We start from the raw sequence: 26944 nt of genomic DNA, 5'->3' as shown, positions 1-26944 counted from the left end.
TGTGACAACATGCCCCATAGGTGGGGTAGCCTACATTGTATCATGTGAGGGGCACATTGTAACATGACCATACAACAGCTTAAAACGTTATCTGATCTAATCAAAAAATATACAAGACAAACTAAAATATTTTGTCAATAAAATACAATTATTAACTTTTTCATATAAATTAATGAAATTTTTAAATAATTAAAAATAAACTAATTTTTGCATTTGACAACAAACACCGCAAAACACAACTATACAGCATAGTTCAAAACATAATAATTAATCATTTATGAACATTGACTCTCAGTCTTTATTCACCTTTTTCTCATGGTTTCTCAATAGAATTCATAGAATAGAATAGCATAGTTCTAATAGGGGCACATTGTAACGCAGTGTTACAACGTGCCCCACCTGAGCAACTGGGATTTAAACCCGGCTTGTGTCTTCGGCTGGTTAGATCAGCATTAAAGAACTATCTCAACTGTTAAGTAACAGATATAAGATTAAAATAATATCAGATTTGTCTAATTTTAAATAAACACAAAAAATAGAGATGGAAAATTAACTTAAGTAAGAAATTTACTTTTGCTATGGTTAAATAAATGTTTAGTGATATCTTCCAAAGATTTTTTAATTTTGGCGCAATTTTTTTTCGATATAGTGTTGATATGGCAACTAGTAAATACACTAAGTTTCATCATGATGGCATGTGTGGAAAGTTTTAAACCATGTGTGTTACAACTAACCCCGCGTTACTTTGTGCCCCGCGCTCCCCTAGACCTAATTTTTGCCTACACACCTTATTGGTTGTTTAGGACTAAAATGTATTAAGTGTAGAAATCACGGCACTGTATTATCTGAGCCTTAATGCGGTAAAAAATAATTCTCTAAAGTATTTTTTATGGGTACTACTATACATTTATGTAATATTTGAGTCTATGAAAATGTTTGATTTTATGAATGTGCAAATGTACCCTGCAAACAAGCCTGCACTGGCCCTTTACGGGCCCACTTAGGGCTGCCAGCGCAGGGCCCCTGAGAATTTGCTCATTGTAAAAACGTTGGCCCCTTAGCACTGGCCCTGCATGGGCAGCTCTCACTTAGCCTCCAGGAAGCCTTAGTGCTGTTTTATTGAAAATAATAAAGTTTGAAGTCACCGTTATGGAGGTAAGAGCTTGCTTTAGTTGGGATTTTGACCCTTGACTTCTTAACTTTAATGTTTCTCTGGCTGCTGTAAATGTGTGTTTCTGAAGCACATTTGTTATAGTAAAAGTTGAAGAAAAACTGATCAGATGATTCAGTCATCATGTAGTGGTCTGATTCAGCAACAAAAGTCACAAAAAAAGCTTTTTGTTGATTGTCACCATTGTTGAGGTTCATACGCTGAATCTTGATGTCTGTGTGAGTCTACATGAACCTGTTCTGATAGTTTTTGCATAATGACTTAAAAACATTCAAAATATTAAAGCAGGTCAAAATTTCATGCAGTGGTATTCTAGAGCTCCTATAATGTGAAATTATTAAACCTAAATAATGTACTCAGAGATCAGACTCTGGGTGAGATCACTGAATCAGGCCACTACATGATGACTGAATCATCAGATTAGTTTTTCTTCTCACAACGTTTGCTATAAAAAAATGTGCTTCAGAAACACACATTTACAGCAGCCAGAAAAACATTAAAGTTAAGAAGTCAAGGGTCAAGAGCCCAACTAAAGCAAATGCTTACCTTTTATTTTCAATAAAACACCACTAAGGCTTCCTGGAGGCTAAGTGAGGGCTGCCTGTGCAGGGTCAGTGCTAAGGGGCCAACGTTTTGCCAGTGAGCAAATTCTCAGGGGCCCTGTGCTGGCAGCCCTAAGTGGGCTCGTAAAGGGCCAGTGCAGGCTTGTTTGCAGGATGGTGTGCATGTTTCTGACCAAACCATCAGAAACAGACGTCATGAGGGTGGTATGAGGGCCTGATGTCCTCTAGTGGGACCTGTGTTTACAGTTCAACACCGTGCAGCTTGATTGGCATTTGCCAGAGAACACCAGAATTGGCAAGAATTGACCCCCGTTCTCTTCACAGATTAGAGCAGATTCACACTGAGCACATGTGACAGACGTGAAAGAGTCTGGAGATGCCGTGGGGAACTTTACGTTGCGTGTAACATCATATAGCATAACTGGTTTGGTGGTGGGTCAGTAATGGTCTGGGGAGGAATACCCTTGCAGGGACTAACCTCAGTGTGCTAGCCAATGGTTCCCTTACTGCTGTTAGGTACCGTACCGGGATGAAATCCTCAGAGCCATTGTCAGACCTTATGCTGGTGCAGTGGGCCCCGGGTTCCTCCTGGTGCATGATAATGCCCGACCTCATGTGGTAAGAGTGTGTAGGCAGTTTTTAGATGACAAAGGCATTGATGCCATTGTCTGGCCCTCACGTTCCTCAGCCCTAAGTCAAATTGAGAAGCTCTGGGACATTATGTATCGGAGCATCTAAAGCCGCCAAGTAGCACCACATAGGCTACTGTGCAGGAGCTCACTGATGCCCTGATCCAGATCTGGAAGGAGATCCCGCAGGACACCATCTGCCATCTCATCAGGAGCATGCCCAGATATTGTCATGAATGCACAAAGGGATGTGGAGTCCATACACACTACTGACTTACATTATGAGTTGCTGTGATGAACTTCATGCAAGTTGGATCAGCCTGATTTTGAATCCAGCCCTCAGTGTGTTGATGATTTTGGTTTCCATTGACTGTTGTCACATAATTTAGTTTACAATAACAAATTGTAGAATGTACAGGTGCTGGTCATATAATTAGAATATCATCAAAAAGTTGATTTATTTCACTAATTCCATTCAAAAAGTGAAACTTGTATATTATATTCATTCATTACACACAGAATGATATATTTCAAATGTTTATTTCTTTTAATTTTGATGATTATAACTGACAACTAAGGAAAATCCCAAATTCAGTATCTCAGAAAATTAGAATATTGTGAAAAGGTTCAATATTGAAGACACCTGGTGCCACACTCTAATCAGCTAATTAACTCAAAACACCTGCAAAGGCCTTTAAATGGTCTCTCAGACTAGTTCTGTAGGCTACACAATCATGGGGAAGACTGCTGACTTGACAGTTGTCCAAAAGACGACCATTGACACCTTGCACAAGGAGGGCAAGACACAAAAGGTCATTGCAAAAGAGGCTGGCTGTTCACAGAGCTCTGTGTCCAAGCACATTAATAGAGAGGCGAAGGGAAGGAAAAGATGTGGTAGAAAAAAGTGTACAAGCAATAGGGATAACCACACCCTGGAGAGGATTGTGAAACAAAACCCATTCAAAAATGTGGGGGAGATTCACAAAGAGTGGACTGCAGCTGGAGTCAGTGCTTCAAGAACCACTACGCACAGACGTATGCAAGACATGGGTTTCAGCTGTCGCATTCCTTGTTGCAAGCCACTCTTGAACAATAGACAGCGTCAGAAGTGTCTCGCCTGGGCTAAAGACAAAAAGGACTGGACTGCTGCTGAGTGGTCCAAAGTTATGTTCTCTGATGAAAGTAAATTTTGCATTTCCTTTGGAAATAACGGTCCCAGAGTCTGGAGGAAGAGAGGAGAGGCACACAATCCACGTTGCTTGAGGTCCAGTGTAAAGTTTCCACAGTCAGTGATGGTTTGGGATGCCATGTCATGCTGGTGTTGGTCCACTGTGTTTTCAGAGGTCCAAGGTCAACGCAGCCGTATACCAGGAAGTTTTAGAGCACTTCATGCTTCCTGCTGCTGACCAACTTTATGGAGATGCAGATTTCATTTTCCAACAGGACTTGGAACCTGCACAAAGTGCCAAAGCTACCAGTACCTGGTTTAAGGACCATGGTATCCCTGTTCTTAATTGGCCAGCAAACTCGCCTGACCTTAACCCCATTGAAAATCTATGGGGTATTGTGAAGAGGAAGATGCGATATGCCAAACCCAACAATGCAGAAGAGCTGAAGGCCACTATCAGAGCAACCTGGGCTCTTATAACACCTGAGCAGTGCCACAGACTGATCGACTCCATGCCACGCCGCATTGCTGCAGCAATTCAGGCAAAAGGAGCCCCAACTAAGTATTGAGTGCTTTACATGCTCATACTTTTCATGTTCATACTTTTCAGTTGGCCAATATTTCTAAAAATCCTTTCTTTGCATTGGTCTTAAGTAATATTCTAATTTTCTGAGATACTGAATTTGGGATTTTCCTTAGTTGTCAGTTATAATCATCAAAATTAAAAGAAATAAACATTTGAAATATATCAGTCTGTGTGTAATGAATGAATATAATATACAAGTTTCATTTTTTGAATGGAATTAGTGAAATAAATCAACTTTTTGATGATATTCTAATTATATGACCAGCACCTGTATATAAATAAAGATTTTGGAATATTTCATTAATTGAGATTCAATGTGTGATTTAAGTGTTCCGTTAATTTTTTTTTTGAGCAGTGTATTTTTTCCACAATTACAAAAGATGGTTTATAATTAGCTGTTAACTTCTAGCACCATCAGCTTTAGGAGCTTTAGTGTTTCTGTCATTGGTGAGTTTAATTCAATCATTCACTGCAGTTTCCTTTGAGGAATGTAAAAAAAAATACAGTTGAATATTATAAATTAATCCAATAAATGAAAAAGTGAGCTTTGACTCAGCATTAATATGTTATGAAGATTATCTCTATCACTTTCACATGCACATCAAAAAAGCAATGACAGTATAAAGACATTTTATTATAATAAACTGATCTGTGATTAACTGAGTTTGTTATTTTTATTATTATAAACATCAGAGCAGTGACTGTGACTGTGAGAACAGCAGCATCATAGCGCACCCTATCGTGCAAAAGCAGTGCTATTCTTAGCTGCTTTGCCCACTAGAGAGCGATGATTGTGCTGAATTTGCCCATTTTCTCTTTAAACAGGAGTACAGAGAACATGCATGTTGAGCTAAAAATAGAACATACATTTGAGTTTCTGGATGTTCTATATTTTGAGTAGGTCTTGAGTATTAGCAGAGAATAGGCTAAAAATGAACTAAAAGGTGTGAGTCAGGGCCTGTATCAGTTCTCCTTTCTGTTTTGATCATCGTATTTTGGTGAAATTTGCATACACAGGCTCCTTCTTTGATTTCTGCAAGGAAAAATACAAAATGCTGTCAGTCAGGAGACTGCTGATGCAGCAGTTTAATAACACACATACCAATATAAAGCAAACTTTACAAGACCAACAAAAGTTTATTTTAAATAATTTCTGTGACTGGTCATACTTTTTAACTTTTTGGGGGGGAAAAAGTGCCATCTTGTGGCAGCTCAGAGTAGTGTAGCAAACATTCTGACACGCAAAGTAAAGCATTCACGTGAGGCTTCGTTTTTCGTTGATCACGTGATTCTCAGAAAACAATATGCGCTTTGGCACGGAGCTTCGTAAGAAATTGTGCTGTATACTCGATAAGCATTTTACGATTTTATTGTATGGAAAAAATATGCAATAATAGTGAATGGTGACTGAGGCTGTCAATCTGCAAGAAACTCGTTCAGGATTGTAACGGTGAGTAAATTATTATTATTTTTTTATCCTATACATTGTTATTTTTTAGTAAGGGTATTTTTGGGCGATCTAATCATTTAATATAATAATAATATTAATAATAATAGCAATAATAATAATAATAATTTTATCATCTGACACAAGTTCATTCATTCAATAGTATTAGTGCACCGAAAGTGATGTAATGTGATAAAATAATAAGAAATCGCATTTGAAATGCATGTTAATACCAGTGGTACATTTAATCAGTACATACACTTAGTTTAAATTTTTTTCCCCTGAGCCACTCCCTACTGAAGGTAATTATGAACAAGGTTGACCATCCACATCTGTTCACTGACCATCTGATGCTATTCCACACAAAACTTCAATCACACTAACTGACTGCAACAACTTCTTGCAACACAGTCAAAATGATATTACCATTCTTCGTGTTGTAGGTTTAGACAATGCTGAATCAGTTTTGTCTTTCTCCTGTGTCTGGACTGCATTAACAATAATACATGTTAAAACAAAGTTTTCAATCTTACATCAAAATTTGTAGCTTATAAAAGATAAATATTTTGATATTTGCATACATTTTTTGATCTCCTGACCTGAATTTTTGCATTTCCTGTAGATGCAGAAGATCCCGACAGCAGTTACAATAAACAGAAAACCACCAGCAGCAGCAGCTGCAGAGATCAGCACTATCAGAGACACTGAGACTGGAGGAGCTGAAGGAGAGTGAAAGAGAGTCATTAATGTAAGTGAATCTGACAGATCTACAACAGAAGACAGAGATCAGCTCAGTAAATAAATAACATTATATCAGCTCTGTCATACCTGCACATGTGTGACAGAGTTGAGTGATGTCCAGATGTTGAGTCTGGTTGCTGATGGGATTGTTCAGCACACAGCTGTAGGTGTTTTTATCCTGATATTCCACCTCCAGAGGTAGAGAGAGACTGATGCTGAGATCAGACACACTGATGCTGGACAATAAACTGTTTCCTTTGTACCAGGAGAGAGTCACATGACCCACATTCACAGCTGAACACACCAATGAACATGATGATGATGATGATGATGAAGAACATTGTGAAGAGTTACTGCTGATGACAGGAACAGGCAGACGAGCTGAAAAACATCAGAAAATAAAAAGGAATACGGATAAATCTAAGCAGCACTCTTGTTTTCAGTTAAATGTGTTGAGTGTGTTGATGGTCGGTGAGTAATAGTTATAGGAATATTCTGGGACAGTACCATTTACCATTTCTAATTTGTACCAGTTAGTCAGTACACTTTTGGTACCAATATGTACTAATATGCACTCTTCAGGGAGAACACTGTAAAATACTGTTATAATAGTAAAAGCACAATACATAAACAATATGATGGTTAATATGAGTTCAGTGTAATACATATATATATATATATATATATATATGTGTGTGTGTGTGTGTGTGTGTGTATATATATATATATATATATATTTTCAAGGTTTAAATGCACACTTATGTAAATTTCTGCCGCTAAAAGTTGCTTATTCAAAACAAAGGCATAGATTGGTGACGCCGAGATTGAGCACAGAATCTTGGGAGATGTCGTCTTCACCTCACAGCCGGTGGAAAAGAATCGGTACGGGACTCGAGCAGAAATCAAGTTCATGTTTGAGATTATTAATGTTACTGTAGCATGAAGCAGCGCAGGGCGAGTGCTGTGGGAGCTGAAATGAGGCTGCTGGAGAGACTGCTAATGAGAGACGAGCACAAATAAAAACAGAAATTCCACAGTCGCCGCTTCTGCTTCTTCCGGTCAAGAGTATGTGGGGTAAAGCAGCTGCTCTTTATCATATTAGATACATTTGAGTGTGTTGAAAATGATGTTATAACATTACTCTGTGCGTTCGCTCAGCGGCTGCTGTGAGACACTTGTTCCACACTGCAGTAAACTAGAACGATATTAGGCATCATGTAAAACATGGTACTCACTGTAAATCAAGAAAACGTGATACTCAATTTTTTAGCAAATTTATCAATGATGTCATTGATAGGCAATGCACGGTCCTGGTTAAAATTGCTTATTTCTCTGGATTTAAACATTCTTGGAAACATTTGGGATAATGTAAGTGCACAAGTCAACAAAATATATAACTTTGTTCTAGTGGTTTTTGGATATTTTAATCCAAAAATTTTACATATTGTGCCTTTAAATGTCAGTCATTAAGAAAAAAAAGAAAAACTAATTAAGCATTTTTCTGTGATTAATCATGATTAAAAACATTAAAGTTTTATACATGTGCTGGCAAAATGAGTTGTAAAAAATCTTCAACATGATGTATGATTTATTGGAATCGGACAATAAATGACTGAGCTACACCCGTTTAAAGGATTAGTTCACTTCTGAATGAAATTTTCCTGATAATTTACTCACCCCCATGTCATCCAAGATGTTCATGTCTTTCTTTCTTCAGTCGAAAAGAAATTAAGGTTTTTGATGAAAACATTCCAGGATTATTCTCCTTATAGTGGACTTCAATGGCCTCCAGACGGTTGAAGGTCAAAATTACAGTTTCAGTGCAGCTTCAAAGGGCTTTAAACGATACCAGACGAGGAATAAGGGTCTTATCTAGCGAAACGATCGGTCATTTTCTTAAAAAAAAATACAACTGTATAAGTTTTATAAACACAAATGATCGCCTTGCGAGTGCTTCCACCAGAACGCTTTATGTCCTACGCCTTCCCTGTTCAACCTACGGAAAAAACGGAACTGGCTCCGCGTTCGTTCCGTAAGTTGAATAGGGAAGGCGTAGGACATACAGCGTAAGTTTTTTGAAGAATACGGAATCGCGTTCTGGTGAAAGCACTTGCAAGGCGATCATTTGTGTTTATAAAGCATATACAGTTGAATTATTTTCTAAAATGACCGATCGTTTCGCTAGATAAGACCCTTATTCCTCGTCTGGTATCGTTTAAAGCCCTTTGAAGCTGCACTGAAACTGTAATTTTGACCTTCAACTGTTTGGAGGCCATTGAAGTCCACTATAAGGAGAATAATCCTGGAATGTTTTCATCAAAAACCTTAATTTCTTTTCGACTGAAGAAAGAAGGACATGAACATCTTGGATGACATGGGGGTGAGTAAATTCTCAGGAAAATTTTATTTGAAAGTGGACTAACTGATAGAGTCAGCAACGTCAATTTTGAGAAAAATCAAGTTTTTATTACATATAAACTGATTACAGCTAAAGTAGTTCAATCAAGAGCAGTGAGTGATTCCGTCTTTTCTTTTATTGTTTGATTAACATGGAGACAGACCTATATTATGACCTACTGAAATGCACAGATCTAATATAATATTACACATCATATGTTTTTCCCCAACTGTTAACCAAAACGAAAATCACATTCACTGGTTTGGACTCATGCCATCGAGAATTTGCTATGAATAAATATTCACAAAGCTGGAATGCTGCACTTTGCAATGATAGGCCTACAACTTGTGATACAACTTGTTTGTGCAGTCATCCAGAAGTGATCTGAGAAAAAGGTACACCTCTCAGAAAAGGTACAAATAAAGAACATTTTAGATGTTTAATTACTGTTTGGAGCTTTGGCATCGCTCGACGAGGGCTTAATGAACCAATTTTTGTGAAAATCTCAAATTTCAACCAAAATTGACATTTTGCCAGCACAGGTCACAAATTGTCTCCACTGTATAAATTATAAATTATAAATTAAATAAGCTCTCCAAAAATTCCATTGATATAAGTCCTTCACCATAAAAAACTAAAAGGAAATATGTTTTTGGTAATCAGCATTATGCCACAAATGCTGTTGATTATGCTTTTGTACTGAATATTCCTTTAACAAAAACAAGCACATTTGAAGGGACAAATGATCTCTACTCACCATAGACAGAAACATTGAATGTTTTTGTTGTCAGATGTGCTCCACTTATCTCTAGTTCATAAACTCCAGCATGTTCAGTTGTGATGTTTTTGATGGTCAGAGATCCAGTTTGATTGTCCATCTTCAGTCTGTCTCTGAATCTCCCATCAGTACTGTTATATATGGAGAAGTTTTGCTTCTTTTTCTTCATTTTAGCTATGAAAGAGTTTTCAGTTCCAAATGTCCACTGTATATTGTCGCCTTCATGTATTTCAGTAAGATCAGTGTACAAAGTGACAGAATCTCCTTCCATCACTGACACTGAATCACTAAACACACCTGATGAACAAACAGATTTTACAGATTAATGCTTCTAAGAGTTTTGTCTTCTATCCAGAGCACAATGTATGAAGATTCAAAGTCAGTTACGTCATGAAAAGTTTAAATCACCTTGATATTTAACATCTGTGAAGAATGTTACTGATATTAAGACAAAAAATATATTTACGACTTACCAGTCAGACGCCACCAGCACAAACAGAACAAAGCATAAAACATTTTCTGAAAAGTCTGATCTTATAGAATTGTCTGTCGAAAGCACTTGAGCTGAAGTGTGAATCCTCCCACGAGTTTTAACCACATAGGCTCTTTACAGACTCTTTACAAATGATTTATAGTTGAATATAAATTCTCACCTGGCACTTATTAAGACTTATTAGTCCAAAAATCTTTTTCATTATATTATTTAACACTAAACATTTTTCAAAAGTATGGTAAAAATACAACAAAAAGTTAATATCTTCCATCTCACATTGTTGCAGCTCATCTTCTGCAGTCAGAATGCAACCTGTTGTGGTTGGTTTTCTTCAGAGATGTGGTTTGATCTGGACAAACATCTCGTAGGTGAAGAAGTTTCTTTGCATCTTCTTATGAACCTCAAAACAGCTTTACTGTCAAATAAAATATTGTATTCGTTAAAAAAATGGTCAAATCTAAGTCAAGAAGTTAAATAATACACCAGACATTTCCCTGGCTGATAGCTGTAAGCAGTTATAGACAGAGAGAGAAAATAGTCAGTTGTTTTTTCTGTGTTGTCTTTTAATGAAATATTGCATTCAAATCCAAAGACATTTTCAACAACAGTATTAATAAATAGGTTGAAAAAATTAATGTTTATAATGACAATGACTGAATTAATAATAACAAACATAAACGTAAACAAATGCTTGGTCCAAACTCTTGCACAGCTTTCCTTGACTGTCATTTCTTCTTCTGAATCAGTTGTTGATCCTGTCTTTGTGGTCTTCGTCTTTCCTGCTGCAGTTGGCATCTCAGATAACGGTGACGGTTAGTCATTTACAAGGTGTAGCAGATTCCTCTGCAGAGAATCAATTCTTCATGCATCATTTTCTGTACAGTTTAGTTGATTTAAAGGGCACCTATTATGCCCCTTTTCATGTAAAATAGATGTAAAATCAGTCTCTGATGTCTCCAGAGTGTGTATGTTAAGTTTTAGCTCAAAATACCCCACAGAATTTTTTTTATAGAATGTTAAAATTGCCATTTTTGGGGGGTGAGGCAAAAATGCGCTGTTTTAGTGTGTGTCCCTTTAAATGCAAATGAGCTGATGCTCCCGTCCTAAGAGAGTGTCCACACTACGGAGTAAAAGTAACATTGACACTGTGTTGCAGTGAGATAATTAAGTTAATATTTAAGTGATGATTGAGCATTAATGATGAACACCTGCTGTTAACAAGCAGAATCACTGAAAAGAGGAACAAGAATGGAAAAAATACGAGCAGAACTACAACTGTCTTCCAGCCATTACACATTACTACACTTATTACTGATCAGTTTAACTTTATTTCTACAGAAGATTTTATTGAGAATTAACAGAAGTTTAGATGTTGATGTTTTATTGAAAATAGCCCTGTCAAGAGAGAGAGAGAGAGAAAAAAAAAAAAACGTTATTGCAGTCAGGATGTGTAGTTACAAAATCAACCAGCAGGTGTTGGCCTAGTAGGATTAGAAATAAGATTATTTCCTATTCTTCTTCTTCACTTGAGCTCTGCCTTCCTGAGCCACCAGGTTAAAGGTCAGTATAGCTCAGTTACACTATAAATTAAAGTGAATGCATAACTTTTTTTACAGGCAGTCCAATTAATAGATTTATTCTGAAAAGTTACAGCAGTCTGCCTTTCTCTCTGCCATGTCTGTGTTAGTAAAAGCCTATAATGGACCTTTTTCACATTTTCAGGGTTCTCAGAAGCAAAAGTCTTCAGTTTTAGGTAAACGTTTTTAGGGGTGACTGGGAGCCTATAGAAAAAAAATATTTTTGTATTCTAATAGCAAAAGAAAAAAATCTACATAAGCATTTCCACGACTTTCCAAAAGAGGGGAAAATAGAGATATTGATTACAACAGCCAGAAGATTCGCGGTCAAATTTGATGTCACATTGCCGACCTTGTAGCTATTATTAAAATAACTCTGTCATTTAAACTCAACAGCTTATCTTGTCAGACTGACCAATCATATTAGAGAAAAAATTGTTGTGTACACACTTTATGTATTAATGAAATATCAGGTGTTGTGGCAAAAATAAAGTTTTATTTCTTGCAAGAAAGTTCAGACAGTCATACAGAAACACAAGTAGCTGCAGAGTGTAAGACCAAGAATGAAAGCTTCCCCTCACTTTTATATCTCTGACCTCCAAGGCTGAAGCCTCTGTCCTTTTACCATATTAGGAACATGTTTACCACTTCAGTGTTTTCCACCTGTCACCCAAAGAATGCATACTTAACCACTTCTGAGAAAAACAAAATCATTTAACCATAAGCATATAAGTAAAATCATATGGAAATTATACAGAAACTCAAAATTTCTTCCACACAGGCAATTTATAACAAGGTGAAGGGGTGGATTCTGGAATCCACTGCCGCTTCAATACATATCGTTTGAGTTACTAATTAACATTTATCTTTCTAAATATTAAATTATTTGAATGACTTCTTCAACTTATGTTAAAGCATTTATTTTCCTTTTCAAACACTTTTAAACATGGCCTACAAACTCCTTGTGAGACTTGAAGCTGGCTTCTGCTGATGAAACCGCAAACTATTCTTCAGTAAAACTGTCTTCAATTTATTATTTTTTTTTTTTAACTCTGACTCTGGGTCTTCATTCATCATATCTGGTCTTTTGGGTCTTTAACTGTAAAATTCCCCTACAAAGGGTACACTGTGTGGGATGCTGTTCTTGCAAAAAAAAAAAAAAGTAATACTAAATAATAATAATAATAATAATAATAATAAAGAAAATAGGAAACAGATGACAAACAGTAAGTTATTATTCTGATATTTACTACAGTAAAACAGTAATGTGACATCAGACACCACTGCCTTAAAAAATAAATAACATTTATTTCTCCTATATGCTTTGAGGGAAAAAAAATATCACAAATTATGATTTTAATAGTCAGAACATGTATTTATAAATATGTTTATGGTTATATGTGCTTTATGGTTTAGCAATGCTTTTGATTTTCTTTTTTTTTTTTTTTCTTTAAGTGGTGGACATTATTAAAATCCCTAATATGAGCAATAGTAATGATGTTTTTTTTTAAGTTATACAAGACTCAACTTAAAGTCAATTTAATGCAGTTTAAGTTAAAATGACTTAAAAAGCCAAGTTGATTGTACTTAAAAATTGAAGGCAGCAATTGTTTCTACAGTAAGCATCAACAGGGCAGAAATTAAGAGCATTATTAAAAAAGAGATTGAAGGAAAAATGGCAAATTCAATGGGAAGAAGCAAGAAAAGAGCAATTTGTTTTGCAGGATTCAAAGAAAAGTGGGGGAAAATAAGGTATGCCAGAGGGACGAGATGATTCAAGGCTTAGCTTTGAACAACACACTGGAAATAAATTAAACACTGTTTACAATAGGTAAACATAACACAGGGAAATGTGATTTCTGTGGGCAGGAGGAAACATGATATTGTCAGAAATATGAAAAAGAAGATATTTGATCCAAAACTTAGGTAAGCTGAAAACACGCTGTGATTTTTAAAGATTTTCTGCTAATGAAGTCAAAAGATAGGTGTTATAATTTATTGTTTCAATACAATACCTTAGAGAAACTACTTTAAGTTTTTTTTTAACTGATGTATATAGTAGACCGGTCCACACTCCTTACCAGTTGGTGGCGATAATGCACCAGCTCGTTGTTTGCCAACCGCCAATAAACCCTAGAAGAAGAAGCGGAAACACGACTCCCGTACTCTAGTGGTCAAACACTGTATTAGTTTCACTTTTGAGGGTGTGTATATCTACTTTCTGTGAGTTCCTATACATGTAGGCCGGTTTTTATGTGTACAATACAGAAGCATTAGGTGGAGACATATATTTGATGCGGGATGTAATTTACGTAAAAGGAAACAGATCAGCTCACACACAAATACATCTCAAACAGTTGAATCGCTAGGTAGTGCTAGTATTTGTGTTGCGGGTGTATTATAAACAACAGAGGGTCATTTACGGTCACTGCACACGTGTATTAATGTTTCATTATCATGAAGCTTGAGAACCTCGACTCATTTGATGCTCTTTATTTGACTGAAAGACTGTTTTTCGTGACAACCGCCCATGTGCGCGTGACATTATAAACTACCGCACGAGCTGTTTAAGCTGTTGAACTTATCAGCGTGTAAACTTTACCAAAAAGGTTTCAGTCCTGTGTTTCAGACATGAATGATTCCTCATTCTGTGTAGCTGAGGAGAGGTGTGCTGTTATTTCAGATCAGACTTTCTACCTGAAAAGTCCCTCAGACCCACACTGAAGGAGGGACTCGAGACATTATCATCACAGATGTCAGAGATATCAGAGATGTGGGCTCTTTTGACCAGTAAACAACCACCCACTCAGAGCACACTAGCATAGGTACTAAAATCTACCTAAACACTTCATTAACCACATATTTTTTTCTTAAAAAAAAAAACAAAAACGAGTTTGTTGGATAACACTCTTTGGCCCCGTTACTCATGTTTTGTTCCCTGATCCTCAGGTGGCTTTACAGAGCTGGAAATGGAGCAGGAACGGATATCTTGAGCAGTCCTCATGTATTTGTGTCTGATCTTTACCATTATTGGTGGAAACTTAAGGTGAGATTTTCTATTTGATTATGTTACTGATCTTACACTAAATTTCAACCATTGCTTTACCTATGGACAGGAGCCCTGTTATGCTATTATAAAACAAAATAACTTATTGATAACCATCAAACACAAATCATAAATTGTAAATAATTGAATTTATTCTTAAAATAACCCAGTGTGCCAGTGCATGATATAACCTTTATTAGAAAGAAAAACAGGTATCAAGAATAGTTCTGCTTAGAAAGTACACTTGAGATGAAAATAACTACTGAAACGACACTCTCAGGATGTCACTGAAGGGACCTTCTCAACCATTTAGGTATTAATAAGGGGTACTAATAAGCTTTTGTACCTTTTTTTTCTGAGAGTGTAGCACTGCTGGATCACTGCATAAGATCAGCATACATGCCATATATAATATTTACATTTTTCACAGTAATATCACAGTTTGACTTGAGAGACCTTTTTGTCAAACATCAACACTAATGAGTTCAGTATTATGTAGCAAAATGGCTTCCCTGTAGAGCAAACAATCAATGGTTTCATGTGAGCAAAAATGCAACGACACTCTGTCCACACAGACTGACACCTCAGACACACTCGCACCGACACACTGTTGACACCTCAGTCACACACTCGAACAGACGGGTTATTGACGCCTCAGACACACGCTTACTTTATTGACACCTCAGACAAACACTAACTGACATCAAATGCAAACATCCAGCAGCAGACTCATTCTCATGCACAAGCTGTTTATCTACCCAACGGATCAAACCACAGTTGTGTACAGATATAAATAAATGAGACCACGGCAGGGTTCACTTTGTCACCTTTTGATGACTAGTTTGCAACTATGTTCTGCAAACATGAAAATGCTGCACTGGGCCACATGATTTACATAATTTGTCCCTTTAGGATCCCTGCTGTGTGTCCTATCTATTTCCTGATGTAACGTGATTCTCACAATCCCAAATCTCAACCATAGACTCAGAGTCAGAGGTCGTTGCAGGAGGTTCCCAATGAAAATGATCAAATAAGGGTCTGATACTTAGAAAAACCTTGAAGTTTGGTCATCTTCTGAATGCGATTGGTGCATATTCCACATGACTCTCCTCTTCAACTTTCTGTGAAAATGTATAACACAAGATATAATAATAATAAAGTAACAATTCTTTTATAAACACATGGTGTGGTTGTGTGTGAGATTTATGTGATAGATCATTTTACTATGAAAGCTCATTACGGCCACTGGGCCTGTTGCAATAATCAATATATCGACTTATCACACAATATAAGGAAAGAGCGGACATTTACAGGTGAAAAGAAGGCATCATTTGAGGCCTTATAGTGTTTTCCTGATAACTGCAGTATGGAAGAATAAATCTAAATTGACTCAAAGCCACATTTCAATGGTTCATATATATATGTAACAACGCAAAATGTTGCTCTCTCACAGCTAGCGTTAAGGGGTTTTCACAAGGGAGAGAATGCATTTTTGTATTCCACTTTTTTTCACTGTTTATTTTTCCCATTGTTTTTCTATGTAAACGTGCATTAGATGTTTGACCGTCTTTTGCAGCATCTTGTGCATGCAATATTATGCTGTTATATTAACATTATATATCATAATATATATTTAAGTGGTATAAAAACAATATTAAAATCTCATTAATATCGTTTATCACAATTTTTTCTGGGACAGTATATCGGCCAACAAAAGTAGTTATTGTGACAGGCATAACCACCACATAAGAAAAAAGAAATAAAGCTAATCTTGGTAAATCATAAAAACAGTGAAATACAAAGTTCAGATTATAAGATTAAAAATTCCAAATTGATTCCAAAATGATTTACCAGAGCATATTTTTTCTTCTTAAGTGCTGGAAATGGACTTAAATATTATAGACAAAATCAAAAGTGCACACTGATCTACATATGACTCTCTGCTGAAATTATTCAAATACTCAACAAATTAACAGTAAATTGTCTCACCAATTTCTGTGTGTTTCTCTTGTAGAATGTCGTCTCGGCGTAAGTGATCTCGACTTCACAAGTCTCAACTGTTTCAACAGCAATAGATGCATTAAAACCACAAAACTCAATCTTAATTATGTGTTATTAGGGCTTTCAAATTTAACACCAAAGTAACACTCAAAGTTTTTAAAAACACATTAACAAGTTTAATTTGCCAGTTGGCCTATAACTTTTTACATGCACAAAAAGTTCCTAAAAGAGTGTTTAGCATTAAATTTAGAGAGACACATAAATCTCACATATATTTACACATAAATCAAACTGAAATGGGATGTTTAAAAAAGTATTTCACATTCTTTTTATTTAATGAGCATTTAGGTTTAACAAAAGTCATCATTTATATAGATTTTAATTTGAGCAGCAGCTGCATGTAAGATTATGTTCATAAAATAGAGAAAGCTTTTTTATTCCTGAATTAAAAATAAACACTTCTGTTTTTGCATTTTCAGCATTGATGCAGTTTGAGAAATGCATTTTTTTTTTTTTGTGAGTGAGACGAGTAAACGGCAACGTTCAGTGTCTTTATATGCAAATAGACATATTATGACCAGTGTAATGTTAACTACAAAATTATGAGAATAATTTTAATTAAATGATAAAATAGGGCTATCAACATATTTTTAAAGAATTATTTCTTTTATTACTTCTTTAAAAGGATAAGGTAACACTTGCCTTCTTTATCAATTTTTCTACATTTCCTGCAGATGCAGAAGATCCCGACGGCAGCAACAATCAACAGAGATCCAGCAGCAGCAGCAGCAGCAGAAATCAACACTATCAGAGAGACTGAGACTGGAGGAACTGAAGGAGAGGAAAAGAGAGACAGTCATTAATGTGAGTGAATGAATCCGTTTGATCTACAACAGAAGACAGAGATCAGCTCAATAAATAATCACATATATAAGCGCTGTCGTACCTGTACATGTGTGACAGAGTTGAGTGATGTCCAGATGTTGAGTCTGGTTGCTGATGGGATTGTTCAGCACACAGCTGTAGGTGTTGTTATCCTGATATTCCACCTCCAGAGGTAGAGAGAGACTGATGCTGAGATCAGACACACTGATGCTGGACAATAAACTGTTTCCTTTGTACCAGGAGAGAGTCACATGACTCACATTCACAGCTGAACACACCAGTGAACAATTTGATGATGAAAATGGTGGTGATGATATTGAAGAACAGTTTCTGATAACCACAGGAACAGGCAGATGAGCTAGAAAACATGGGACAATAAACAGGAATATGAACACGATAATTGGCTTATATTTGGTGTTGTGAATTGTAGTGAATCTGTGCAATGTGTGTTTTGTATAAACATTTGAATTTGTAAATAGAATATGTAAATGTTTGGACAAAATGATGATCTCTACTCACCATAGACAGAAACACTGAATATTCTTGTTGTCATTTTCGGTCCAGTTATCTCTAGTTCATAATCTCCAGCATGTTCAGCTCTGGTGTTTGTGATGGTCAGAGATCCAGTTTGATTGTCCAGCTTCAGTCTGTCTGAATCTCCCATCAGGACCATCATATGTGGAGAAGGTTTGCTTCTTTTTCTTTATTTTAGCTATGAGAGAGTTTTCAACTCCAAATGTCCACTGTATGTCGTCATCTTGATGTATTTCAGTACGATCAGTGTATAAAGTGACAGAATCTCCCTCCATCACTGACACTGAATCACCAAACACACCTGATGAACAGACAGATTAAAGCCTCTGATGGTTTACAAAGACTGAAATCAGCTTCATTTACAAGTTGAGAACAGCAGCAAAAACACAAAACAAAATGTAAAATATCAATGGTCTTTATAAACTGCTACTGTAAACTGCTAACTTTTACTGTGACAGAGAAACTGTTAGAATTAAGCAGAAAGAGAAAACGTTGCCGCAGCGCTTACAGATTACCTGGAAATATATTTCAAGTAGCAATTAATGGAGTAATATGGCAGCATAATTTATGAAAACAGGACAGATAACCACATATAACAAAATGTCACAAAGCACATCGCAGCTTCATGACACAGTGTTTTCTACCACAAGAATTATTATTATCCATTTCACAACTGTCGACTTTAAACCCAAAACACAGTAATACACTGGATATTCACACTAAATATTCTAATATATTTAATGTATTAAACACATGAATGCATTAACCCCCAGATATGAACTCAAAGCAAACAGGTTTCCCAAAACAGCAACAACATTTAATTAAATTTTAAAAGTACAGAGATTTTTACTTAATTTAAAGTAACAGGGTTAAAGTTGATCTGTTTTAAATGTTAAGTAAGACTAGGTTCAAAATTATGGTTTAAATGTAAGTCTGCTTATTTCCGAATTATTAGATTAAACTTGATTTCATCTAGATTGAAGCTTAATCCTTATTAAGTCAAGTCATCTTCATTTATATAGCGCTTTTCACAATACAGATTGTTTCAAAGCAGCTTCACAGTGATAATAGGAAAATGAATGGACAGATTGTTTTGGCTTTAGTGGAACACATCCTTAATCTTTAATCCTTAATCTTTAACTTGTTTTAAAGTGTAGAGGACAATCTGTGTTTAAAGTTTCATAATTTATTGACAATAAATACATGATAATTATTGCAGATTGAAAATACAGATTTAATTGCGCTGGATATTTTAAATAAATTTTTTTAATAAATGAAAGATTTAGATCATTAGATCGCTGAATAGTCTCCTATGGATTATAAGGTTCCTGCACATTTTGATTAGTGAATTTCCATGACATTTGTAGATGTTTATGATCACTGCAGAAGTATTTTTAAATATACTCACACACAAACACACAAAATATGGAAAAAAATGACCTGATATTTAAAAACAGCTCAAAGGAAAGTTCAGACTTTCTGCAGAGATTTCCATCATTTTTATGACATTTTTTCCAGACCTGGAAATTCCAGTGTAAACTTCCTAACCCTAACGGAGACCTGAATTCAAAGTTAGTAGATCTTCATACAATATTCATAATTCATTTGGTACATAACAGCAGATGAAAATAATCTAATTTGAACAGTAGCAGCAACTTTATTAGTCAGAAATTTAAAACAAGCCATAAAAATGTTTTTATAACTTACCAGTCTGACTCCAGCAGCACAAACAGAACAAAACCAACTTGTGACACATTTTCTTCAGTGTGTGATCTAACAGCAGAACTGTTGAAGTGTTGCGTGAATCCTCTGATGATGAAAGAGTTTGACACTCCTAGTTCAAGCGCTGCACTTGCATCTGATAGAAGGTTATAGTTCATCTGGCCCTTATTAAAGACTTGAACTGTTCTTAATCGATAAGCACATTCATAATTTTTATCATAAGGTTAGGGGTTCATATTAATACCTCCTTTAGTGCCTTTTAAAAGGGTACTGCACCAGTGACAGCTTTTCTTCTGAGAGTGTAGTTAGCTGACTGTTTCAAATGGCTAAAAGTACAACCCCAAGTCCAGAAAAGTTGGGACATTTAGTAAAATGCAATAAAATAAAAAATCTGTGATTTCTATTATTTTATTTTCTTTAACTTTTATTTAACTGACAAACGTACAAAGAAAAGATTTTCAATGTTTTCACTGACCAACTTAAATGTATTTTGTAAATATAAACAAATTTTGATTTGATAGCTGTTAGACGGCATTGCATTAGAAACCGTCATGCTACTGTGTTAAATACAGCCACATGGACTTTGGAGTACTTTGAAAACCGTTGTCACTTAACACAGTCTGACACTGCATCAAGAAATGCAACTCAAATCTCTATTACACAAGGAGAAATCTATACATCGATTCAATGCAGAGATGCTGCCGAGCTCATCTCAGATTGTCTAAAAGACCGTGGAAATGTGTGATGTAGTCAGATGAGTCCATGTTTCAGCTTGTTTTTGGGAAAAAAACTGACATTAAGTTCTCAGTCCCAAATACAAAATGAATAATACAGACTTTCATCAGCGACAGGCGCAAAAGCAAACATCTGTCATGGTATGAGGAAGCATCAGTGCAAACGGCAAGACTGACTTGCATTTGTGTGAAGGTACCATTGACATGGAGGCATGTATTTGGATTGTACAGAGACATATACTGCCATCAAGATGACATCTTTCCTGGGTAGCAAAACAAAGCCAGGCCTCATTCTGCACGTGCAACATCAGAGTGCTTTCTAGACACTCTACACCGTAGAAGGGATGTGCTTGACTCCCTGCATGCAGTCCAGATCTGAGTCTTATTGAAATTGTATAGGCATTTAGACAACAATGACCACAGATTGTTGTGCAGATGTCTTGTGTCAGGTGAGATTGGGCAAAACTGCGACAATTAGTATCCTCAGTTCCCGAACAATTAAGAACTGTAATTAAAAGAAAAGGTGATGTTGCAGCCATCAAAATCAAAATTTGTTTAAATTTCTAAAATACAATTAAATTGGTCAGTGAAAACATTGAAAATCTTTTCTTTGCACTTTTGTCAGTTAAATAAAGGTTAAAGAGAATTAACAAATCACAGATTCTTGATGTTATTACAAACCCGATTCCAAAAAATTTGGGACACTGTACAAATTGTGAATGAAAAAGGAATGCAATGACGTGGAATTTTTAAATTTCAATATTTTATTCAGAAAACAACATAGATGACATATCAAATGTTTAAACTGATAAAATGTATCATTTTAAGGGAAAAATAAGTTGATTTTAAATTTCATGGCATCAACACATCTCTGTGTGGCATCCCCTCTTCTTTTTATAACAGTCTGCAAACGTCTGGGGACTGAGGAGACAAGTTGCTCAAGTTTAGGAATAGGAATGTTGTCCCATTCTTGTCTAATACAGGCTTCTAGTTGCTCAACTGTCTTAGGTCTTCTTTGCCGCATCTTCCTCTTTATGATGCGCCAAATGTTTTCTATGGGTGAAAGATCTGGACTGCAGACTGGCCATTTCAGTACCCGGAACCTTCTTCTAAGCAGCCATGATGTTGTAATTGATGCAGTATGTGGTCTGGCATTGTCATGTTGGAAAATGCAAGGTCTTCCCTGAAAGAGATGACGTCTGGATGGGAGCATATGTTGTTGTAGAACTTGGATATACCTTTCAGCATTGATGGTGACTTTCCAGATGTGTAAGCTGCCCATGCCACACACACTCATGCAACCCCATACCATCAGAGATGCTGGCTTCTGAACTGAGCGCTGATAACAACTTGGGTTGTCCTTGTCCTCTTTAGTCCGGATGACATGGCGTCCCAGTTTTCCAAAAAGAACTTCAAATTTTGATTCGTCTGACCACAGAACAGTTTTCCACTTTGCCGCAGTCCATTTTAAATGAGCCTTGGCCCAGAGAAAACGCCTGCACTTCTGGATCATGTTTAGATATGGCTTCTTTTTTGACCTATAGAGTTTTAGCCGGCAACGGCGAATGGCACGGTGGATTGTGTTCACCGACAATGTTTTCTGGAAGTATTCCTGAGCCCATGTTGTGAATTCCATTACAGTAGCATTCCTGTATGTGATGCAGTGCCGTCTAAGGGCCCGAAGATCATGGGCATCCAGTATGGTTTTCCGGCCTTGACCCTTACGCACAGAGATTGTTCCAGATTCTCTGAATCTTTGGATGATATTATGCACTGTAGATGATGATAACTTCAAACTCTTTGCAATTTTTCTCTGAGAAACTCCTTTCTGATATTGCTCCACTATTTTTCACCGCAGCATTGGGGGAATTGGTGATCCTCTGCCCATCTTGACTTCTGAGAGACACTGCCACTCTGAGAGGTTCTTTTTATACCCTCATTTTATCATGTTGCCAATTGACCTAATAAGTTTCAAATTGGTCCTCCAGCTGTTCCTTATATGTACATTTCATTTTCCGGCCTCTTATTGCTACCTGTCCCAACTTTTTTGGAACGTGTAGCTCTCATGAAATCCAAAATGAGCCAATATTTGGCATGACATTTCAAAATGTCTCACTTTCAACATTTGATATGTTATATAGATTCTATTGTGAATAAAATATAAGTTTATGAGATTTGTAAATTATTGCATTCCTTTTTTATTCACAATTTGTACAGTGTCCCAACTTTTTTGGAATCGGGTTTGTACATTTTACAAACTTTTCTGGAATTGGGGTTGTAGAAAAATATTGTATGAATTGTGTATGAACTACATTTCATGGTGAAATGAAGCATAACTCTAGTGATTTTAAAATTGCTTATTTATTCTAAATTTGGAAAAAAGTACACAGTTAACCCTCATATGGCCCTCATTTCCCCTATACTCTCAGGTTCTTTGGGGTCAATTCGGACCCCACACATTTACAGAGCAATTGTGTAAAAAATATTTTTTTAAAAATTAATACAAATGACTATATTAATGATGATCAAAATTCAAAATTCAGTTATTTCTGGAAATTGATCTAGGATTTGCATGCAGAATTCTGCCATCTGCTGGTTAGAAAAAAAATGTTGGCACTGAAGTTTTAGAACTCAAATGTTTTGACCATATATATCCAGCAGAGGGCCATAGAGAGCCATTCATTTTTCTGGATTTGGCCAACTCGTCAAACCAAATGTAAAACATTACTGACTTTAGAATAAAAAAATGTAAATAAATTCAATAGCAATAAGTAGAAATGAACTGAAGTTGTGTGTGTGTTTTTGTGTGGATGCAAAAGTGTGTGTGTGTGTGTGTACTTGTTTTGACTATACTTGTAAGGATCAAATGTCCATTTTTTTTACAACCCACTAGCGAGGACCCTGACTGGTCCTCACTCATTAAAAAGGCTTATAAATCAGCCAAAGGAAGGTTTTTATTTAAATCTAGTGATGTGCACATGCTTCTGTGATGGATGGAAGATTCAGCTTCATTCACACAGAGCCATTCAGAACGGTTTCCACTGTCACTTCCGGGGTTTTCTCAGGCCCAAAGGCCAGGGTTTTACTTTGGTCCAAAGTGGGCCAGCTCAGGCTTGAGGATTGGCCATGAACAGAGGTGGAATTTACCTGAGTCAGGTGATGGTCAGCACCGCTGCATAGCTTCCTTGTGATCCGATGGGGATTCTGATCACCGTATGAGGCAGAAATAGACTTATATGCAATGCTAAAGGCCACTTATGCTAATCATCATGATGAATACACACGTATATGGAAAATACCAGAAACTGCTTGAGGAACATAGACAACTCATATATTATTATAATGGTGTATTTATTTGATTTAATGTTGTATCTGTCTCTTTCTTGTGCGTTTGTTGATACCGACTAATACATCCGCATATCTGTCACACACTCCGGTTAACTCGTATAACTCATAACTCCTGTTTTCTTCTCATGAGCTCCCTCTGTTGCTCTGGCTGAAAGGACAACAGTATAGAGAGACAGAGAGATCGCTCAAACCTCCTCAGATTGCAATCATCGCATAATTTCAAGGAAAATTAATAGAAATGTTAAAGGTGCTGTAAGTATTATTTTAACAACGCTGTTAGACATTGTTGATATTTGAAATCAACCCAAACAAACCCACCCCTCTCTTCATTGCTCCGCCTCCAAAACTCAGTCTTAAAGGAACACTCCACTTTTTTTGAAAATAGACTCATTTTCCAACTCCCCTAGAGTTAAACAGTTGAGTTTTACTGTTTTCGAATCCATTCAGCCGATCTCCGGGTCTTGCGGTACCACTTTTAGCATAGCTTAGCATAGTTCATTGAATCTGATTAGACCGTTAGCATCTCGCTTAAAAATGACCAAAGAGTTTCTATATTTTTCCTATTTAAAACTTGACTCTTCTGTAGTTACATCGTGTACTAAGACTGACGGAAAATGAAAAGTCGCGATTTTCTAGGCCAATATGGCTAGGAACTATATAGGAACTAGCAAAGTTACTTGATTATTACGCCGGAATGAGAGTATATTTCCTAGCCATATCGGCCTAGAAAATCGCAACTTTTCATTTTCAGGAGCATGCCCACATGTTGTTGTGAGTGCATACAGGCACGTGGGGTCCGTACACACTACGAGTTGCTGTAATGAACTTCATGCAAGTTGGATCAGCCAACTGCATTTTTAAAGTAACTTCCAAAAACAATGTTGACAGTAACAGACACAAACTTTTCTATTAGAAGGTGCTATTTCCTCCAATAAATGCTCCAGGGGGCATTTTACTCAAACCTTATTAAATATGCATCATCTATTAAAAAAATCAAAAAGTTTTAAAGGTTACCACAAGTTACCACATGTTTTAGGGCTAGACGATATATTTAACATTGATATAAGTCTTCACTCCTATTTAGACCTACCTATATTGTAGTTATATAAAGTGTTCAGAGGCAGATTTGCTTTATGTATTTCCCCGGCGTGGAAAGCAGGCACATATGTCAGGAAACACGATTCCTGGCTGCATGTCAAGATCCATGGATTATGTTTCTTTGATATGTTATAAGGAACATTTTCGAGCCCAACCTTTAATGTAATAGTTTGTTTTACTCGCGTTTTCACATTTTCCCCTATTAAATCCACAATGCGTTCCAAACGGGTTATATCGCCCTCCGAAGGGCACTTTGGAGTGAACATAATCATGGCCGCCATATTGAAGGGTCGTTCCAAACCGAAGTGCCCAAAACTGGCCACTTCAAAGAGCCCTTCTGAATGAAGGATTTCGAAGGGAACAACTGATGGACACTTCGGGCCCCCATGATCCTTTGCACAGGGAAGTTGTTTGACGTCACAGAATGGGTACAGGAGGCTTGGAGTTCGATTTTACCTATAAATGTATGTATAGTATTTTTCTATACTACTGTAATATTTATACGAGTTAGATTTGGCACATAATTATGGTCAAAACGACATTGTACTTAAACAAAAATACTTTAAAGCTCCCTTTATCAGTCCATTTAAATGTTTAAAATACATAGACACAATATACAATATGGTGATAAACCAAAAATAAAATTAAATAATGAAATAAACTAACATTAAACAAAGGGCGCATCTTGCACAATCTACTCCTCCTTGATTGTCTCGTTAAGATGACACAGAAGTGTGTTCCAAAAATAGAGTTTTTTTGACCCCTACACCCTTCATCCCTTCGAAGCTCTCACTCCGGAGGGTAAACCCTTTTAAGGGATTAGGGCATAGGGATGAGTACTTCCGAATGGAACGCAATGCCAGTCATGCTGCAGGTTCTTTTGCCACTCAGTCCAGCTGAGGGAGCGTGTTCCATCGGGAAAGTGACGTCGATGCATACCCTCCTTGCAAAGGCAAACCTCTCGCGTTTCAGGGGAGCTCCAAGATGGCGCCATGGATGGTCTTGATTCTCTAAGCTGAGAAACAAATCGGGTTTTCTCACAAATGATTATATAAATTTCATGAAGTTGCTAACTATTATCTAAAGGTTGCTACTGACTGTTGAATTTAAGTAAATATTGACCTTGGAGCATCGACAAGGATTTTAAATCACAAAATCAACCGTTTCGCTGTACAGTTCAAAAACATGGATGAGGATCTTGGCGCAGAGATGGAGATTGACACTACGAAAGAGAAGAGAAATTTTAACGATACTCACTCGTATGCCTGTAAAGTAAAAAACGGAGGAATTTGTGATTCTTGTCCAAATACAAGCAAAAATCAACCTCCCAAAAGGCAAAAAAGTGTTGTCGTCTCATCTAACAAACAAAGTGAACTGTCTTTGAGTGACGTGCAGGAGAATATCATCCGAATTCTCTCTGAAAAGATTAATGAGAGATCCGACCAGATTGAAAGAATGGTTTAGGAGAATTCTTCCAACATTGAGGCCTTGGGCAAATCTCTTACCTCAGTTCATGATGATGTAATGGTTCTGCAGAAAGAAAATGAAAAGCTGAAAAATGCGAATGCTGTCCTAGAAAAAAAGGTCAATGAAATGAACACGAAAATTCATGACCAGGAACATTACAGCCGCAGATGGTGCCTGTGTTTATACGGACTGTCGGAGCAATCTGCTGAAAACGTGAAAATGAGAGTCATGGAAGTATGCAAAGCGGTGGCCTCGGACACGGATAAACATGCAGTAATTGATGCTCTGGATGGCGGTATTTTCAAAGTTAAAGTTGATCTCCTTTGTTAATAAGTGGTTGCTTTTGAGTTCAAAATTCGATTGGTATAATAACTGGACGCACTTTAAGTTTTGTTTGAATGTTTGCAACTGTTAAAATTCTTGGCAGTCATATGTGAGAATCCCATTGTGTTAAAGTTAAAAGTTTTGGGTTTTTTCTTACTCTTGTGGTCCTTTTAGTAATCCTTTGGACTAATGTCTCTTTCTTTATTTTCTATCAATGCCAGAGGTATTCGTGAT

General features: G+C 36.5%; 1 protein-coding gene and 1 long non-coding RNA gene across 3 annotated transcripts in view; one reads left to right on the top strand and one right to left on the bottom strand.

Annotated features, from left to right (window-relative positions):
• LOC127519831 (SLAM family member 5-like) overlaps nucleotides 1–26944 on the bottom strand; it is a 132926-nt gene that overhangs the window by 91561 nt on the left and 14421 nt on the right. Inside the window, exons 3-6 of one of the 2 annotated variants that reach the window (XM_051907469.1) lie at nucleotides 6393–6686; nucleotides 6164–6283; nucleotides 5991–6052; nucleotides 4773–5150 (exon numbers count right to left, since the gene is read on the bottom strand). In XM_051907469.1, coding sequence (XP_051763429.1) covers nucleotides 5103–5150; nucleotides 5991–6052; nucleotides 6164–6283; nucleotides 6393–6686 — 524 coding nt within the window. In that variant the 3' untranslated portion in view covers nucleotides 4773–5102. Of the gene's footprint in view, nucleotides 1–4772; nucleotides 5151–5990; nucleotides 6053–6163; nucleotides 6284–6392; nucleotides 6687–9460; nucleotides 9779–9954; nucleotides 10270–26944 lie in introns of those variants that run through there. The other variant, XM_051907471.1, reaches the window with a different exon arrangement.
• Nucleotides 13625–26439, top strand: LOC127519891 (uncharacterized). Its single transcript, XR_007931938.1, has 5 exons — nucleotides 13625–13755; nucleotides 14235–14376; nucleotides 14501–14597; nucleotides 17333–17462; nucleotides 22332–26439. It is a non-coding gene; the product is annotated as an uncharacterized LOC127519891 (long non-coding RNA).

Source organism: Ctenopharyngodon idella, chromosome 10 (assembly GCF_019924925.1).
Source record: "Ctenopharyngodon idella isolate HZGC_01 chromosome 10, HZGC01, whole genome shotgun sequence".
Classification (NCBI taxonomy): Eukaryota; Metazoa; Chordata; class Actinopteri; order Cypriniformes; family Xenocyprididae; genus Ctenopharyngodon; species Ctenopharyngodon idella.
Note: the sequence above shows the minus strand (reverse complement) of the source record. Positions and strands in the feature narration are given on the sequence as shown.